This window comes from Equus caballus, chromosome 17, assembly GCF_041296265.1.
Source record: "Equus caballus isolate H_3958 breed thoroughbred chromosome 17, TB-T2T, whole genome shotgun sequence".
NCBI lineage: Eukaryota > Metazoa > Chordata > Mammalia > Perissodactyla > Equidae > Equus > Equus caballus.
Genome location: NC_091700.1, coordinates 100,772,738 through 100,792,334, shown reverse-complemented (window position 1 = coordinate 100,792,334; position 19,597 = coordinate 100,772,738). Strand labels below are relative to the sequence as shown.

At 55.1% G+C, this 19,597-nt stretch overlaps 1 protein-coding gene across 12 annotated transcripts in view; it reads right to left on the bottom strand.

Moving 5' to 3' along the window:
• Nucleotides 1-19,597, bottom strand: part of TFDP1 (transcription factor Dp-1) — a 48,829-nt gene that overhangs the window by 22,913 nt on the left and 6,319 nt on the right. For all 12 annotated transcript variants that reach the window (XM_070240537.1, XM_070240540.1, XM_070240534.1 and 9 more), the window contains one exon: nucleotides 1,931-1,997. In XM_070240537.1, the coding sequence (XP_070096638.1) occupies nucleotides 1,931-1,997 (67 nt within the window). The remainder of the gene's footprint in view (nucleotides 1-1,930; nucleotides 1,998-19,597) is intronic.

Sequence of the window (19,597 nt, the reverse complement as noted above, 5' to 3'; positions counted from 1 at the left end):
AGACATGAGAGAGCTTCAGGACCAGTGACAGCAAAGGCAGGTCAGACAAGCGAGGCTGGAACATGCACAGGGCAGGACAAGGGGGCCGCAGAGCACCAGACCACGCCCAGAAAGGACACAAGATGTAAACGGCAAGGGAGCTAACACCAGAACACTTCAGTGGCGTCAGGAAGCTATGATTTTCCAATTCCTCCAATTCAGGCCCCTGGTTCACAATTAAAGCCAGTGGGATTTCAACACAGATTCGTTCATAAGAAACAAGACAGGCGCGTGCAGCCCTAAGTAACCTTACTCGGGAACATTCAAACCACAGGGAGTTCAAATAAAGGCCAGACCAAAGACTCCCATCCTTCACAGGGGAGCGCAGTTGGGATTTTTCATTATTACTTCTGCTTCATCATTTAACAGCACATGTGATGCCTGAAATTTCGGAAAATTTTTAATGTCCAACGAGTTACACTGAAACATTTCACTGGAGGAATCTGTGAATGCTACAAATTATCAAGATGAAGTTCACAAACACTGAATCCCTCAGTGAACGACTCGGACAAGAAGAGGAAGAGGAGCAGCATCGGCAGAGAAGCAGGGGTCCCACGACGCCCCAGAACTGGAGAAACCGGGGGAGCACAGGCGGGCCGGCGGCCGAGTGGCTGGTGTGAGAGGAGATCGGCCGAGCCCTGGATGGGGCGAGAGCACAGTGGCCAGCACTCGGCCGTGTGTGAGGCTCCGCAGGCGGAGAGCCACCACAGGCACCAGAAGGGGAACTCCCGCTGGGACAGGACGGGCGTGGGTCCACCAGCCCGTGACACGCCGAGTTTGCTCAGGCATGCGGGGAGGGCCCCGAGGGCCTGGGGACCTGGTTCCCCAGGAGGCGTGTGATGGGGAAGGAGAGGGCTGGTTCCCATCAGCGCTCACCAGCAACGGATGCACACGAAGGGGCTGGGACACGGTGAGACCAAGTAGGGGCCCACACCCATCTCAGATTCTCCAAGGTCACGGCAGGTGCCAAGGAGGACCTGCTAGGGTCTCGCTGCTGCAGTGAGAAGTAACTTTATGTATGAAGGTCATGAGAAAAACTACATCTAAGTGATCCCTAACCAGAAACTAAGTCCCACCCCGCAGGCCTCCCAGCCTCCAGGACGGCTGCCAGACAAGGGGGATGCGACACGGCAGCCACACACGCCCTCCCCTGCCCCACAGCAAACTCTGTAAGACGAAGCCCGCTCCCCAGGCCTCCTGGCGACATCACACGAGCGGCACCGATGGCCCTGTGCAAACATGGATCAGAGCTCCAGGCAGCGCAGACGGCACAGTCAGCCGGCTCGTACATCAGCTCGAGGCGCGTGCCCAGCACCACCGAGCCGGCACCTCCACGTCCTGGAGTTTACCTGAGGAATAACCGGCTAGGACCACATGTCTGCATGTCATCACGTGGAGCCTTTAGGAGGGAAAACGCAGACACAGGACCCTGGAGGAAGGGCTTCCACCGACCCGGCGCCACGTCCTCCCCTGAAGTCCAGGGATGCAGAGAAACACGGCTCCCGCGAGAGCTCCTGACTGGCGGAAGACACTGCTCCACCCAGCGCATGCGCCGCAGCCCCGTAGACTAGAGCTTGTTTCCGCGGTCGTCGGGGCGGCCACAGGGCAGATGCCTGGAGAGCCCCCAGCAGCCGTGAGGCGGGATCAACACAGTGACCTGTGTTTTCTTCTTCACAGTTTTCTACCTTTCCTGAATTTCTGCAAATAGTATGTAACTTACAAACCAAAACACACTCAGGCCTGACAAGTATCGTGGGTGCCATGTCTTGGCCATCAGGGGATCCAGGGGCCTTTGACAGCTGACGAAGGGCTTTCACATCAGAGAACCTCACACACACACCATGCTGGATTCGCTGGCTGACGCACACGCGTCCCCTGCACACGGCCTTACCTTTTCCAGGACTGAGGTTCTGGTCTATGAAGACCTTTAGCTCCCCGTTGGCTTCAATTAGACCGGCCTGCAAAAGGCAACAACAACATCAATAAATATGTGACATGGAAGAGGACACAAGGCTGAGGCTGTCAGCGAGCATCCTCGTAAGAGGCTGGCGAAAAGCAACACACTCAAGACACAGACGATCACTTTCAGCAAACGAGGGCAGGGGGCCCAGGACGCCCCGGCCTGGCGCAGGAGCCAGTGGGGCCTTGGCCCCGAGTTACTTGAGTGTGATAATCAGCTTAAAAAGATCACTCGAAGATTCCAGCTTGAAGGCTTAGCACTTGAAACACTAAGGAAATACTGCTTTTACTTGAGAAATCGGCACGTGCGTTATAAATGGCAGTGTCTGAGGCTGGCCGAGGCAGACCCGGGTGGACATGGAAGTTCATTCAACCACCTTGAAGGCAATCTGGCAACTCGGCCTGAGCACAGGCGGGGCTTGCGCCTGGTCAGAGCCGGCGCAGGGATGCCCCTGAACAGGGAGCAGACGTGCCTCCGCGCACAGGAGCGCCAGCCTGCGCAGGCAGAGGGCTCCATCCCTCCCCTCCCCTTAGTGACCGCGGGATGCCTGATAGCCCAGCACCCCCACCTCACAATGCTGTGCCCACATGGGTGTGCCAGGCAGGGCTGGTACAGTGGGGCCCACTAACGGTACCAGGCACACGTCAGGTCAGATGAAGGGCAGCACACGCCAACACAGCAAAGTCTGGGCACTGACACATCACAGTGACCCTCTCTAGGTCCAAAAACAACTGGTGACCTGTGTTCTGCTTCTGTTTTTCTGGATCCTCATCAGGAGAATTCACACTCATAAACCACCACGGGCATGGTGCAAGGTCAGCGCTGGGTTTGTGCGCTGCCCGCTTTCCCACATCTGAGGACCATGAGTTTCCCTGCTCTCCACTGAGCACTGGGAAGAGCGTCAGCACCCACAGCAAACACCACCACGGTGTCATGGAGGCCTCGATGGGCGCGAAACTCAAGCCTCCCAGCCCCTGACCTGCCACCAGACACCACACGTGTGTGCACACATACACACACATGCATGCAAACACACTCCCATGGATACACACCCACACACACCATATACATACACACACCCGTGCATGCAAACACATACAGATAGAAGTGCACACACCTGTGCACATAAACACACATACACACTCATACGGATACACACCCACACACACCATACACACACACACACCCCTGCAGTAAACACAAATACACTCAGATACACACCCACGCACACACACCTGTGCACATAAACACATATACACTCATGGATAACCATGCACACCATACACACACACACACCCCTGCAGTAAACACAAATACACTCAGATACACACCCACGCACACACACCTGTGCACATAAACACATATACACTCACGCAGATATGAGTGTATCCACACACACATATGGATACACACCCACACAGACCCTACACACTAACTCGTACACATGCACACACGTAAACATACACCTACACACGTACACATGCAAATGTACACACATGTACACACCTGCACATAAATATACACACATGTACACAAACGATGAGACAGCTGAGTGGACCTGGGCAGACGAGCCTCCCCTCCCTCAGGTCGGGGCCTCCTACCACCAGGGACCAGGGCAGCAGGCTCCAGAGAACAAGCCCCCAGGAGACCCGGGGACCCAGCATGCAGGGGCTCACACCCATGTACACAGTCACTTCGCACACGTGCACCAGAGCAAGCGTTGAAACACAAGCTCACGCGCCCGTGCCGCACATCTGGGTTTCCCTCCAGGACGCTGGGCACGAGGCCAGCCTGTGAAGGCCCCGAGCACAGCTCCCAGCCCGCCTGCTTCTCCAGGAAGCCAGGGCCTCTTCCAGCTTCTATTCTCTTCCACTTTGGGTGAAATGTCAGTCCCCAGGGGCCCAGTGGAGGCTGGAGCCCCCGTCCCAGGAGGAGCCGCAGGCCTGTGGCTTCCAGAAGGGACATCCTCCGGGCGCACACATGGCAGCGACCAGCCTGGAGCACATACATGCACAGCCCCCCAGAGACTGGCTGTGGGAGACGGCCCACCTTGGGCCCCGCTCCAGGTGGGGACGGACTCACTGCGTCCACAAAGCACACAAGAAACCAAACACACCCAAATGCATAATCCCACAAGAAATCGTGGCAACACATCCCGACCCGCTGACGTGACCTGGGATGGAGATCAGGGCCATGCGGCTGAGGGGCCACCACCAAGCCTCAGGGCCCAGCAATGCCAGGTGGGCTATTTCTTGGACTCTCCAAAACTCCAACCTCCCCCCAGAAAACAAGGAAACTTAGGGCCTGCCCACGAGGACGATCACGGACAGAAGATCACCTGGGGACCTGATGCATTCATATTGCCCTGTTCCGAGCCTCCAGCCAGGAGGTGGGTGAGGATGGACTTTGTGCTGACCGTTTGGGCCACTGGCAGGTGGAGCAGGACAAGCCAGCATGCCTGGCCAGGAGGACAGGACCAGGCAGCCGGGCTCAGCAGGGTGTCTAGCTCTTGAGTGAGGAGCCAGCGTGATGCTGGTCCCAGCAAGTTCCTAGGAACACAGGCCCAGAGCTCCCTGGAGCCACAGGACGCTAGCTGCCACAGAGCAAGGACCCCACTGTGGCCGGGAAGGACTGACTAAAGCCATGCACCTGAAAGAGGCAAGGAGACAGCCCGGGTCACCCTCCCGCTGGATGACAGCCCATCAGATGGTCTGGCTCCCACAGATCTCGCAACCCCCAGAATTCATCAGCTCCACACAAGGTGGCTCTGACGACTGTCCACCATCCTTCACCACCAGAACTGACACACGAGTGGACGGCTGGCGGACAGTGGAGTCAGCAGCTGCTGACTGTGAAGACTCAATGAGAACAGGGGCTGTTACTGCTCCTGGAGGTCTGCCTCAGTGCAACCGGGCCTCTGTCTGCCCCGCCCCATCACAGGGCCACTGCGGCATGCTGCTCCATGCGCTGGTACACTGACCATACGGTAATCAGCGTTTCACTTTAGCCGAGGAGGCTGCAAATCACCTGCCATCAGATGGGAGCCTCTGGCACGTGGCAGGAGCCGCCAGATGTTTCTCGGTCCTGCTCCACCTTCCGGTCAGCCCCAGCAAGGACATGACCCTGGCAATCACTGGGCAACCCAAACCTGGGAAGCTCAAGGTCCCGGGAGCTCACCCCCGTCACTCCGCTGGGACACACAGCCTGACTCAGACGTGTCAGTCAAACCTGCTCTCTCTGGGGCAGAAATGCTTTAGCTTCCCTCAGCCACACGCTTCTCGCACTAACTGCCCAGTGACTAGACGGGCCAGGAGCGCACCGGCATGGCCCTTTCCACAAAAGTCTGAGAATGGATAAGGAGGCCCGTCTTTCTCTGCAAGCCTCGATTTTATGATCTAAGGCTGAAGAGCAATGGGAAGATAAAAGCACAGGAAATAAAGGAAGACAGCTGGCGAAGAGATAAGAGAACGAAGCAAATCCACACGAGCGCGAAACTAGACAGAGGCCTTCACGCCCACAGTTCCAGCCACAGCTGCACTCGAGCAGCCTTCCTGCTCCTGGATCCCAGAAGATCCGTAAATGCACCTGCTCACGCTCATTAAAACTACATTCTGTCCCTCAAACTCCAAGAAGAGCCTCAGGTAGAAAAGCAGGCTGGAATTTTGAAACCCACACCTGCGTCTGCTAACTCCATTGACCCTGGTCAGCACTGCATCTCACGGTTCCCATCGGCCCTTTGATCTCGACAGCGAGAACCCACTGACACACGGGGCGTGCAGCAAAGCGGAGTGGACTTCCAGGCGGGCTTTCTCAACAGCAACTCGACCGCCTCTCGGGCCTGGACAACACTGGCCCAGGGCTGTCCTCACTGCAGGGTCAGCGTTGCCCTGAGGACACCCAACCCACAGGCGTGACTTCCGGGGCTGCACTGCTTCTGAAAGAGGCCCCCTCTGCAGAGCTGTCGCGTGAACAAAGACAAACCCAGCCCAGCAGGAGCGGGAGACCACAGGGCGGGAAGTCTGACTGGAAAGGAAGCCGAGCTGCTGGCGACCGCTGTCCTGACCCCACCTGGGGCAGTGACCAGCTCACCCCAAAGCACGTTTTATGGGCACAGAAATCATCTCTATTTGACAACACTCTGTGTGTCGAATCACAGAGAACATGCAAGCTTGCTTCTCCACCGAGATGAGAAAACAAAAACGCCGCTTTTGTTCACAGATCATTTGAAGAACGGCAATGCAACAACCTTCCAGAAACCAAGCCTGGAGGACGGTGACCTTCCTAAGACGGAACCAGCAGCCCACAGACCCAGGCGGCTCGAGGAGGGACGAGCACCCAGCCTCCAGGAGGCCCCTGCCCACCCATCCTCTCCCTCCCAAGTCGGCTCTGGCCCGTGATCAGATGGAGACCACGGGAACGGCAGAGTGTGACCCGGGCTGGGTCACTGTCTTTCTGGACTGCTTGCTCAGGGAAGCTGGCGGCAGGTGGAGGACGCTCCAGTGGCCCCACAGAAGGTGGCGTGGTGAGGCACAGGCGTGCTGCCCATGGTCTCCTCAGAAGCAGGCTCTCCAGGCCCCCAAGCCTTTGGAGGACGGCAGATCTGGGCGACATCTTGACGGAACTTCCCAAGTGAGCCACCCCCAAATTCCCAATCCACAGACCTGTCTTGGGGGGATGATACGTGTTTACTGTTATTCTGAGCCACTGAACTTTGGGCTCATTTGTTTCACAGCAATTGATAAGAGTGGTTAAAGGTTTTCCCTAGAACATAAAAAAGCCCTTCTTTTCCTCAAACCAAGTAGTCACAGAACGTATTTGCAGACACTATGTGCAGCTTTCCTGATGTCACAGGACTGACTGCAAACTGCCAAAGAAAAATGGTCATGACCAAAATAACTTACCTATGTCTCCTGATCTCAGATAGAGACCCATAACAACACTGTCGAGTCGTCTCTGTGAGGAGCGAGACCCCAGGAATGAGTGAGCTGCGTGGCACCTGGTCAGCCAGGTGGGAGGCTGCTCCGAAAAGCAGGACCGTTTCTGACAACTGAGGAGTTAAAGGTCTTACAGGAAAACATCAGAGTAGGACAGATCCTCGAGGTCGACTGGCCTCCACCAGGACTCATCCACACCAGTTCCCACCCTGATTCGTCCTAAACCTAAACACCAGAGACACTGCACCACACATTTCCCCAAACCCAACCCAAATCCAAGGCTCCCAGCACACTGCTTCTAAGTCTGCTCTCTGAAGATGACAGAAGTCATTCGCGGGCCTGAAGACCCACTCAGAGCAGAGACGAGCCCGCCTGCTGCAGGCCACGTGTGGCACAGCATCACTTTTGTCTCCACCATCCGCAGGTGCACAGCCCCCAGGACAGAGCCTCCTGTGTGCACAGTGGCTGGTGCACGGGACACAGCTGTGGTACTGTGGCACAGGCCCCAGCCCTGTGAGAACACAACACTAGGCGAGATGGAACCACCGTGACAACGTGGAATTCAGGAGAGAAGCTGGTCTGTCTCGAACCCACACGAACTAACTCAGGGACACGTGGAAAGGTCATCAGCATTGTCGCCCACAGAATCGCAGCTTCAGCCTTCTCATCATGGTGTTCCCTGAAACACCGCCCCTTCGTGGAGCATGTCCCCAAAGGACAACTGGAAAACCTCAGAGACCCCACTGTCGATGACGGTGAGGTGCAAGAACCGACTAAGCCTGGTTAGAAACACTGTTGTCTCTCCTAGAGCTCACTCCTGCCGTGCAATCCCCGTGTGGTCAACGGTAGGACAGCCCACTGACGTCCTGACTCTGGCCTGTCACTGTCACTCACTGCTCTCCACCTGCAGGGAGGACACCCACCCCCACCTCTGCTCCCTGCTCGCTGCACCGCGGCCCAGCGCCCCATGGCTGGCGTGACCCTGAGTGAGTCTGAAGTCCCGCCTCCATCCTTCCTGCAGCACCAGCCCCCCTCCTGACAAGGATCACAGCTGGACAGGTGAACCTTTAAAGATCCACAGGGTGAAGGGACTAGGGGGCCCTGACGGGTCCTGAGGGGGTCCTGCAGGCTTCCTGAGGGCATCCTGTGGAGGTCCTGAGGGGGTCCTGATGGGGTCCTTTGAATGTCCTGTGAGTGTCCTGACAGGGTCCTATGAGTGTCCTGTGAGGGTCCTGTGGGGGTCCTGAGGGTGTCCAGACAGGGTCCTGCGGGTGTCCTCAGGGCGTCCTGATGGGGTACTGTGGGGGTCCTGAGCGCATCCTGAAGGGGTCCTATGGGCATCCTGTGGGGGTCCTGATGGGGTCCTGTGAGTGTCCTGTGGGCATCCTGAGGGTGTCCTGATAGGGTCCTGTGCCCTGCAGGCAGGCATCCTGACGGAGTCCTGAGGGTGTCCTGTGAGTGTCCTGCTTGTGTCCTGAGGATGTCCTGTATGTGTCCTGAGAGGGTCCTGTGAGTGTCCTGCGTGTGTCCTGAGGGTGTCCTGAGAGGGTCCTGTGAGTGTCCTGTGTGTGTCCTGAGAGGGTCCTGTGAGTGTCCTGCGTGTGTCCTGAGGGGATCCTGAGAGGGCCCTGTGAGTGTCCTGCGTGTGTCCTGAGAGGGTCCTGTGAGTGTCCTGCGTGTGTCCTGAGAGGGTCCTGTGAGTGTCCTGCGTGTGTCCTGAGGGGATCCTGAGAGGGCCCTGTGAGTGTCCTGCGTGTGTCCTGAGAGGGTCCTGTGAGTGTCCTGCGTGTGTCCTGAGAGGGTCCTGTGAGGGTCCTGCATGTGTCCTGAGAGGGTCCTGTGAGTGTCCTGCGTGTGTCCTGAGAGGGTCCTGTGAGTGTCCTGCATGTGTCCTGAGAGGGTCCTGTGAGTGTCCTGCGTGTGTCCTGAGGGGATCCTGAGAGGGTCCTGTGAGGGTCCTGCGTGTGTCCTGAGAGGGTCCTGTGAGTGTCCTGCGTGTGTCCTGAGAGGGTCCTGTGAGTGTCCTGCGTGTGTCCTGATGGTGTCCTGAGAGTGTCCTGGCGTGTGTCCTGATGGTGTCCTGAGAGTGTCCTGCATGTGTCCTGCGTGTGTCCTGAGAGGGCCCTGTGAGTGTCCTGAGAGGGTCCTGTGAGTGTCCTGAGGGTGTCCTGAGGGGATCCTGAGAGGGTCCTGTGAGGGTCCTGCGTGTGTCCTGATGGTGTCCTGAGAGTGTCCTGGCGTGTGTCCTGATGGTGTCCTGAGAGTGTCCTGCATGTGTCCTGCGTGTGTCCTGAGAGGGCCCTGTGAGTGTCCTGAGAGGGTCCTGTGAGTGTCCTGAGGGTGTCCTGAGGGGATCCTGAGAGGGTCCTGTGAGGGTCCTGCGTGTGTCCTGATGGTGTCCTGAGAGTGTCCTGGCGTGTGTCCTGATGGTGTCCTGAGAGTGTCCTGCATGTGTCCTGCGTGTGTCCTGAGAGGGCCCTGTGAGTGTCCTGAGAGGGTCCTGTGAGTGTCCTGAGGGTGTCCTGTGAGTGTCCTGCATGTGTCGTGAGGGGATCCTGAGAGGGTCCTGTGAGGGTCCTGTGTGTGTCCTGAGAGCTCCTCAGAGCTCCTGCAGACATCCTGAGGAGGTGAGAGGGGTCCTGAGGGCTCCAGGCGGAGGAAGGCTAGTGCTCAAAGCAGGGCGGTCCTGGGCCTGCCGCAAGAGGTCACTGAGCAGTTTTTAGTGATGCTCCACACATTTGTCGGCCAATGACAGCGCTGGTGTAAACAAGACTCACAAAGGGTGCCGACCAGCCTGCCGTGCACACCTCCTGCCTGTGCCCAGGCTCCCCTCTCCTCTCAGAATCCAGGACTCGGGGGTCTGGCAAGCATGGGGGCAGTGAGTGAAGCCCCTGCCTGTCTCACCTCCACAGGTCTCTAGACAACCGGTCTGGCCGGGGCCACGCACCAGCCACAGCAGTGGGATGCACCGTCCACAGGAGGACACCCCACAGTGGACCCGCAGCCTCCGTGGACCTCCATCATGAAGTCACTTGAGTGGTAAACAGCACAAAATTTCAATGACTCAACTACAGACACCGACTCAGAAAAAACATTCCAGATACACCAGGTCTCCTGCCTCCACTTGCACCACAGCCACACCTGCAGGTGTCGAGGACTTGCACAACACGTGTGGTTTTTACTGTTGACAAGGTACTACTGACACTGCAATTAATTTTAAGATAAGTGCAGTGGACTGATTGTCCTACAAAATCATTATACTTACGAGGCAAACCTCGCTTCCTGCAGGGAAACAACAAACTGCGAAATGCGTCTACACACGCCAACAGCACGGACACTCACTGGCCAACTAACCTTAGTTTTTCTTAGAAAAACTGTATTTAGCCTTTTGTGTTTGTATGTTAATGGAAATGAAAGTAGATTATTCTCTTATATTAAACTAAAACACAGTCTGCTACAAAAAGCTGAACCAATCAAAAATGAAAACTACAAAAGTGAATACAATGATTTTACTTAATTTAGAAACCATACTAGTTTAGAAATGGGAACCGATTCAGTCCCCGTGGATGCCGCAAGAGAGTGCTATGACCGCCATGCTTCACAAGTGGCCCCAAAAGGAGGGAGCTGACCCCAGGCCAGGCCGCGTGTCCCCCCACGCTCCACATAACCTCACTGGCCTCCCAGTTTCCCACCCGCCCACCTCCTCCTACACCGCATGCGACCACGGGTCCCTCCCATGGCCTGCAGGAGAACCTGCAAACCCCCCACCTTGATGGAGAGCCAGGGACCCGGACCGGAGCCAGGGCCCGCCACCCTCCTTGGGGGCTATGAGACAGGAGTTTCGTGAGTGGGCAGCAGTACACAGTTCAGGCCATCTAAGCCGGGTGCCAACGTGGCAAGGGTCCCTCCAGGTGAGAAGGGGAGGGTGGTCGGTGCTGGCGAAGTGGGCACAACCTGGGAGAACCCCTCTGGGCACCACCAGTCCCCCAGCCCCCCAACGTTTCCTGCGGCCCTACCCTAGTCCTTGGGCTCTTCCCAATAACGACATGAAGACCTGAAAAAGGGGCCGGCCTGGTGGCGCAACAGTTAAGTCACATGTTCCGCTTCTCGGAGGCCCGGGGTTCATCAGTTCGTATCCCCAGTGCGGACATGGCACCGCTTGGCAAAAGCCATGCTGTGGTAGGCGTCCCACACATAAAGTAGAGGAAGATGAGCACGGACGTTAGCTCATGGCCAGTCTTCCTCAGCAAAAAGAGGAGGATTGGCAGCAGATGTTAGCTCAGGGCTAATCTTCCTCAAAAAAAAAAGGAGAAAAAAAAAAACCTGAAAAAGATACCACATAAAAAGAAAACTACGAACCAATCTTACTTACAGTTATGTACACAGAAACACTGGCAAATATAACCTTCCAAGCACATTAAGAGTGCACAACGGCCACGTGAGGGGCAACGCCACAGTATGAACACGCGGAACCTGCATTTATTTTATAAGGTCCGCTCCTGACTTTCCTACCAGAATGGGCTCCCTTGTGAACGACAGTTCACACGCACGTCAGTCACCAGCACCTGACCAACAGCTGGAGGTCAGGAGCACCTGGGAACCACAGGAACACCGAGCACCCTGGTGCCGCCTGGCGGCCCCTGCGCCAATCAGACAACTGACCAGAAGAAATACAAGATTCATCACTACTAGTCTGCATGAAAACCATGAGAAAAGCTAGTATCCCACCAACAGCTTTCCTTTCCATGGGCAATAACCTGGCATAAAAGATAAAAATTAAGCCCCTTTCACAACAGTGATAAAAACATCAACTACCCAGGAACAATCTTGATATGAAAAGTAGCAGAGCCACGAAGAAAGCTCTGTAACTTCCCTGAGGGACACACGCGTTAATGAGCAGAAAACCTTGACTCTGCAAATTACACTTCACAACAAATGCAACTTCAATCAATATCACAAGCTTCAGGTTGTGAATCAAGAGAGAACCTTGACGAACAAACTGAGAATCAAGAAATTTTTAAAAGGCCTGGGGAGCAGGCCGACCCCAAAAGCGGACCCAATGGTGGAACCCCGCCTGAAGGCCCCGTTCCCGCCACGCGAGCCAGGGCTCTCCGGGCAACAGCTCCTCCCGAGACCCGCCCCACCCGCTCCGTCCTGTGGTTCCTGCACAGCCCTCCCTCAGACTCCAAGTGGACAGGGCCACGTCCCCGGCACCTTCCAAGTGCCTGGCCGTGGACGACTCCAGACCAGGCAGGTCCAGCAGATGCAGCCTGGGGCCTGCTCTGGGAGTGGACACCCTGCAGGCCTGGAAGTGCCCAGCGCCAGGAGGTGAGCTGGCCTCCCGCTTGCAGGACTTCACGCCCCTGCCCAATCCCCCCTTGAGCGTGGCCTGACCTAGTGACCTAACCTGCAAAGGCCAGGTTAGCTCTCAAGAGACCAAGATTTCTGTCTTGCTGGCCCATGTGCGCGCACATGTGCACGCATGCACGTGTGTCTTTCTCTGTCTCTCTGTGTCTCCCTCCCTCCCTGATGATGTAAGCTGCCCCACAGAGCGGCTCACACGGCCAGGAACTGAGGGCCACCTCCAGCCAACAGCCCTCACGGGATCTAATCCCAGCACCACGCTTGGAAGAAACGGCAGGGAAGAGAACATGTAAGTTCACTGATGCAAAGTCGTGTCATGTGTGTGTGTTTAAACACACATCTAGGAACCATCCCCCAAATAATCACCAAAATATAAGAGAGTCATCCTGGACTATGGTTCCAGATGACTGTTAACTTTCTTTCTGATACCATTTGAATTTTTAAATAAAACCTCTATCGCTGTAACTGGACAAAGCCTAGGACTGTCGTCATTTTCTAAACAAAGGACACAGAGTTCCAAGGATAACGAGATCTGGGATGGTGAGGAGAGAGGGGTGGAGACCGAACACTGCACAGCCGAGTCAGGACCCCAGGAGCATCTGTGCAAAAGAAACCAAGACGGCGGCACGAGCCAGCGGAGCAGAGGCCACGTCCAGACAGCGTGGACAGAGCAGGACGGAAGGCCCGGGACAGCTGGTCCTGAGCCAGCGGCCAGGCAGAATCAGCTGGAGAACATAAAGCCGAGAATCTGGAGAAGAAACGTCCAGGCGAATGCCAATACTTCCCCCACAAGACGTGGAAACTGCACTAAGTGGGCCACAAGAAACCCACGTCCTCAAGGGAGAGTCATCAGCCAGTCAGTGAGGAGAGGTGGAGGCAGGAGTCAAAGATACAAATTCCAGCAGGTCAGAGGAAAGGGAGGAACAGGGGCAGCAGGGGGGGGGTGCTTTTGGTGCCAAGAACAGAGGCTGAGTCACCAGAATCCGAAATTCCAGGGAGACCCCAGGTTCTCTGCCGGGGGGCCAGGACATCTACGATTACACAGCTATAGCTGCCCTTCCTCCAAGACAAGCGAACCGGGGCTCAATGGACAGCACAGGTCAGCTTCCTCAGCTCTGCCCTGGGGTCGGAGCCAACTGTCTCCAGCTCCGAAATGCTGGGACTCTGGTTCCTCCACAGTGGTGTGTCCTTCCGCCTCCTGCCCACGGCCTCGGAGCCCAGCCATCAGGGGTAAGTGCAAATCAGCACTTTCATCCACCTCCTGCCTGCCACGCGGACCGAAGTCAATCCAAGGCAGAACCACTTAAACCATCATTCTCCACCCCCCAGCGGCGCCCAAGGGCACTGCCTCTGCTCACGCGGAAACGTGAGGTCCCTGTGCTCCTGGATTCTGTCTCTCAGTCCCCGGAGTCACAGCCCTTCCTAGAAAGATGCAGCCGACGGCACAGCAGCTTCTCCTAACCCGTTGTCATCTGACTGCATCCTTCAGGCACCACTTCAACTCTCAGCTTTTCTGCCAAAAAAATATCAAATTTATTCTAGAACAGACACAAATGCAAAACTGCCTCGAAGAAAACATAACATGGCTCCAAAACAGTTTTTAAATATTTGCTTATGTCCCACTTTCTCGAGTTTTCGTGGCAGATTCGCACTGGGTTAGCTCTGAACGGCACGTGCTGCATTCTCTCACCTGCTGAGGGGTGAGGGTGAGGGTGAGACTGCTCCCCGGGACCTGAGGGGACACTGAGGCAGTGACTGGAGGGCACATGGCAGGCTGGATCTGATTCTCCAGCAAGCCATCCCAGGGAGAACATGACTTCACGTTCACTATAACGACAAAGGCTGAACCAAGGGGAGGGCTGCCGAGTGGTGCTCTGCTGAACAAAGGCCCGGACCGCGCTGACCCACCCCACGTCCACCCTCCCCCAGCCGCAGCCTCTGAAGGGGAAACCCCTGGGTGTCAGGGGCTGCATCAACCCAACCCCATTCGAGCAGGCCCTGCTGCCCACTACCCACTCAATTCATCCAAATTGCAGCCAGGGCACGATGGAGGTGGGAGGGACAGAGACCTGCCTGCAGAAAGAGTGGAGAAGAGGCAGGGAGCGGGGTCAAAACAGGCCGTGTGGGCCCCGGGTGCTCATGGCAAAACACCGGTCCCCCTGGACTCCCGTCTCTGGCGGCCTGCCTACTCCACTCCTGAGCTCAGGCCCTAACAAGGAGTAGATCCCTTGGCTGCACGAGGATCAGGGTCTCCCCCAAGCTCTGATCAGACCTATCACTCCTGGCCAAGAAGCATGCTCCAGGGCCCAGGCCCAGATTCCCTCAGAGCCTCACACTTTACTCTCCAGAACCCTCTGAAATGCTTCCAGGGCCAGCCAAGCACGGGATGTGTTACATCCTTTAACCTTCGCTACCCGAGAGGAGGGCACCCTGTTACCCTCATTCTGTAGATGAGTCACTGAGCCCCGGAGAAGACGCTGCCTGAGGTCATGCCGCCAGGCAGAGCTGGGACCCGGAGCCAGGCGGGGCAGGTCCCCTCAGACCACTGCCTTTGTCCTGATGTGGAAATCGTTTCCAGGGAAACACTCACGGTCCTGTGGCTTCCCATGTGCTGGAGCACAGCCCGCCACTCCAGGACGGTGGGGAGTCCAGGCTGCGGCCTCTCCTGAGAGCAACACACCTGGGGATGGAGATGCCTTCTGCTCATCTAGTGGATTTATTCTATGAGCTAATTTTTAAAATAACCACCCGCTAATCTCACTTCTCTCCTGGGAAAGGCGTTGCAGGACACTCTTCTCGCTTTAGACAGAACCTAAGTCCTTCTACCAAAAACCAACTCATCGAGGCCGGGAGCTGGAGCGAGGACAGTGCTCCTCCCAGCCTACAAGGAGGGCCCTGGAGCCCTGGGGCCAGGCAGGCAGCGGACTGTAAGGACGGGTGGCTCCCACTGCACGATGTGCTGTGACAGGGCGTCACAACCTCCCACCCTCAGCCCTTTCTCTTCCCAGGGAGAAGCACTCAAAAATACACACTAAGCAGAGTTTCCAGGACCACGGTCCACACACTATCAACACGTCACTCAAACAACGCCTGGGACATGGGGAGGCTGGAGCCACCGTCATCACATGAGGGGTCAGGGCCTACAGTCATCCAAGAAACTCAGCCCTACACAAACCGACCACTCATCCTTTCCCCCTAAAGTAAGATCTAGTCTTGCAGCTCCCACGGGAGCCACTTTACAGTCTGTCAAGGAAAGAAGGGGTCACGTCCAGGAGAGGCAGGTGTCCCTGGCAGCTTCCGCTTCCGGCCTAGAAGCGCTCTGCTACCGTAAGTCGCCAGGCCAGGATTTCAAAGCTCTGAGTTGCAAAACCCCATGAGATTGTTTAATTCTGTGACTTCCCTCCAACCCACACTGCATGTGTGCCGGGGGAGGGGTACGTCAGGGCCTCACAAAATGAGGGTGAAACACCCACAATCCACAGCCATGCTCACCTGCAGCCTGCTTACCTGGACAATATTAAGGCAAACATTTGTCTCTTATGCTGCACGTTGTTTCAAACAGGTACCGAAGTTTAAAGACAATTTTCAGAGCAGCGCTAGAGCAGTAACAACCTCCAAGAATGGACGGCTTCCTTACCTGGGTTAGTCTAAAAGTACCAGGTCAAAGATGGCACGACTTCACAACTGATCCCAAACAAGAATGGACGGCTTCCTTATCTGGCTTAGCCTAAAAGTACCAGGTCAAAGATGGCACAACTTCACAACTGATCCCAAACTCAGCATGACACGAATTGAGAGGTTGAGTTCTGACACAAATATCTCCAATATCTTCTTCCCTGCAAAGAGGGCTTAGGTTCTGTCAACACTGGTGGCATAAGATATTTTCACTCAAATCCTGATTTTTCTGAAAAGTAAATCAAACAACAGAAAAGTAAGACCCACACTAGGTACTCCAAGTCATTAATACTTTCAAGCAGAGGAAGTTAGGTATTTTGCAATAGCTGAGAAGACCCAATGGCCATCCTTGAGCTGTGCTGTAATCGCTGACCCAGGAAGTCACGAGGGGGTGGACGACTATCGAGAACTTGGGCTCAAAGAGTCTCAATGACACTGAATAGAGACGAAGAAAACATACTACCAACCAGTGAAGGAAGGACGCCAGACCACCCAAAACCACCTGTACTTCACGTCGCCATTCAAGGCATGCTCTCCGTGGGTCTGCACTGAAATGACGTTACAATTACAACCCCTGCTGGGCTACAGAAGGAGACCCAATGTTAACATTCTGCTGCGAAACAACGGACAAAGGTCACTATCTGTAATTTATAGAGTGGACACAAATCAGCAGGAAACAAACACCTGAATAGAAAACAAGCACAGGACACATTCATCGATTCACAGAGAAAAATGGTATTTTAAAGGAAAATATTCAACATCTAAATCAAAAAATGCAAACTAAAACAAAGCGCAATTTAAAATTTCACCTATCAAATGGAGCAAGTTCTATGGGTTTTTAAATCGCTATTATTGAACTCAATGTTGAAAAGGGAACGTTAAAACAGGCTCCCTCCACCAACTGGATGGAAATAAGTGTAAACTGGTGCAGTCATTCTAGAAATGTCTTACAGACACGGTGCAGACATGTGCATGCCGTCTACACGTGTCCACGTGGACCCATGCACATCCACACGCACCCACACATGTCCACGCCTATCCACGAGAATTACACTCCCCAGAAGTTATCCTAGGATATCACCATGGACCTGTGCAAATGCGACTAGGGGCCAGGACTCACAGCACAACCACACAGTGAACACGGGCTCTGCCCAGGTACGCACCATTCTCCACACTCCCGGGCGAGGCTGGCGGCTCTCAGGACTCTCCCAGATGCCCACACACCTGTGCCCCAGCAAGTCCAGCAGCACATACCCACTGTGCCCTGCGCACTTCTGAACACCAATTTACGCCTGTGAATTTGTTACGAGAAGCATGGAAAAAACTGCAAACAGTCCAGAGGCTGCATTCTGTGTCTTTAGGTGTCTTTTATTTTCTCCATCCTCTACAGAAATCAGAACTGGACATTACGGTTCATGTAGGAAACTCAAACAAGTGGACCCGGACGCCAAGGGCCTCCACCCTATAGCCAGAGGACTGGGGAGCAAGCATGCATTTGTTTCAATTTAAAATGACGTGTTCAGGTACGTATCATTTTTATTATTTCCCATTCTAACTGCTTCTCAATAACTGACCATCTACAATTCCCCCACACATCAAATCAATGTGGAGCTGCTAAAAATAAAGCAGCAGAAAAAAATGACTGGCTTGGGGAAATACTGACAATATGTTCAAGAGCAAAGGAAGATAAGAAATGGGACACGCAGGACACTGACATCCTTATAGAGCACGCCTTGATCACATGTGACTAAATACAACCCAAGAGGAAGGTACTACAAATTCGACAATTCCTCAGACACTGGCTAACAGATAACTTCGTTCTTTTTACTTTCCTGGAACTTTCTAGCTGTTGTACAACTAACATTACTTTTATAATCAGAAGAAATATTATTTGGGCTTTTTCAGTAATTCACACATTTTTCTTGTGGAAATTCTGCTACACGGATAACCACATGACTATGACAGAAAAGCTTGGGGGTGTGACAGGAGGTCCTTCAATAAAGACGAAACTCACAGCCCATGCTGAGCACCGCCTGCAGGACACAGAACAACCCGGGAATGATGGATGCCTCCACAGGAAGAACCATGAAGGCGGCCAGCTCACCTGTCACGGACCGCCGGGGTCGGGGGCACAGGACAGTGCTGAGCCGCAGGGTCTGGCCATCGCCACCAGAGCTGCTCACCATCTCCCTCCCTCAGGTCCTGGGTGACAGGGGTTACTGCGCGGGACTCGGGGTGCACAGGGCAGGCACCTGAACACAGGTGCATGTGTTCAGAGGGGCCGTACCTGAGAACCCAAGGGACACAGAGAGCTCTTACTCCAGCAAGCCAGAACTCTCTTTAGAACTGGGCTGTGGAACACAGGGCTTTGATGAGCAGAGTCCTAATTTGACAGGAAGACGGAGACGCAGCCCTTCACTCTGGAGTCTCCACTCACCTGGAGCCTCGCTGGGAAGAGCCCGTGATGAGCAACAACCGAAGAGCCACAGTCGCCTCGGCACACGGGTCCCAACCAGAGGCAGGTCGGCACGGTCACAGCCACTGAGCAAGGACTGACTGACAGCCCACTCCCCCGAGGCCGGTGCCACGGGACACAACGTCCCTGCTGTCCACGGCCAACACTCTAACAACGACACCCTTCGAGTAGGAAGGCACCTGGGATGAGTCCCAGTCGAATCCCGCCAAGGCGACCCCCCACTTCCCAGAAGACACACGGCCCCGAGCTCCGGCCTCAGCCCTCAGCAAGGACCCACAGGGTGACGTTGCATGCAGCCGGCCATGCGCCACCTCTGACCCCGCCACCCCGTCCCTCCTAACAGTACAAGACACACACGAGAGAATCCAGGCGCTGACTGCAAAGGAGAGCTCTCCAAGCGTCCTACGCTGGAAAACAATGTAATCCCTTAAATACTAAAAGAGAAGACGTTGTAAGAAAGGTGACCGTGCGAGGAACACGTCACCTGGAAGCTACACGGCGAGCCAGCCCGCGCACTCCCACCACAGGCGGGTCTCCTGACCATCTCACAGCCAACTTTGGGACAACGCCTCACACACCAAAGACAGGGCGGAGAGAGCTGATTCTATGGGGAAAAAATACCCCTTTTATCTTTTGAATTTTATACCAGGTGTTGGTCTAACAGCTCTTTTAAAGCAAGATGTTTCAGGGCAACACTTTTGATTAAGCTGTAATTTTCTGCTTTTTATTACCATCTCAGAGTTTCTCCAATTTTATCCCACGTAGAAAGAAATTAACTCAAACACAAAAGCTTATTGCAAAAGCAAGCAGACCGTTACCGCCTTCCTCACCGTCCACACCCGAGGGGCCACACTTCTACCCTCTTCATCCCACGCTGAAGTCGAGGTGCTGCCCGAGAACTCGCCAGCACCAGAGATGGAGGGAAACGGCAGCCTCAGGCTCTACCAGCTTGTGTCCTCAGCCCTGACCCCACCATCCAGGTCTAGCTGTGAACAATGCTCAGAATGAGTGCCATGGACAAGCTCATCCCTCCCCTGCTGGTACTAAACCAGGCCATCGTATCATCCCTCAAAAGCTGAGATACGAGCATCTTTCTCTGGTCTCCAGCTCTCAGTGATACAACTGAGGGACTTTCCCACAAACTCACAG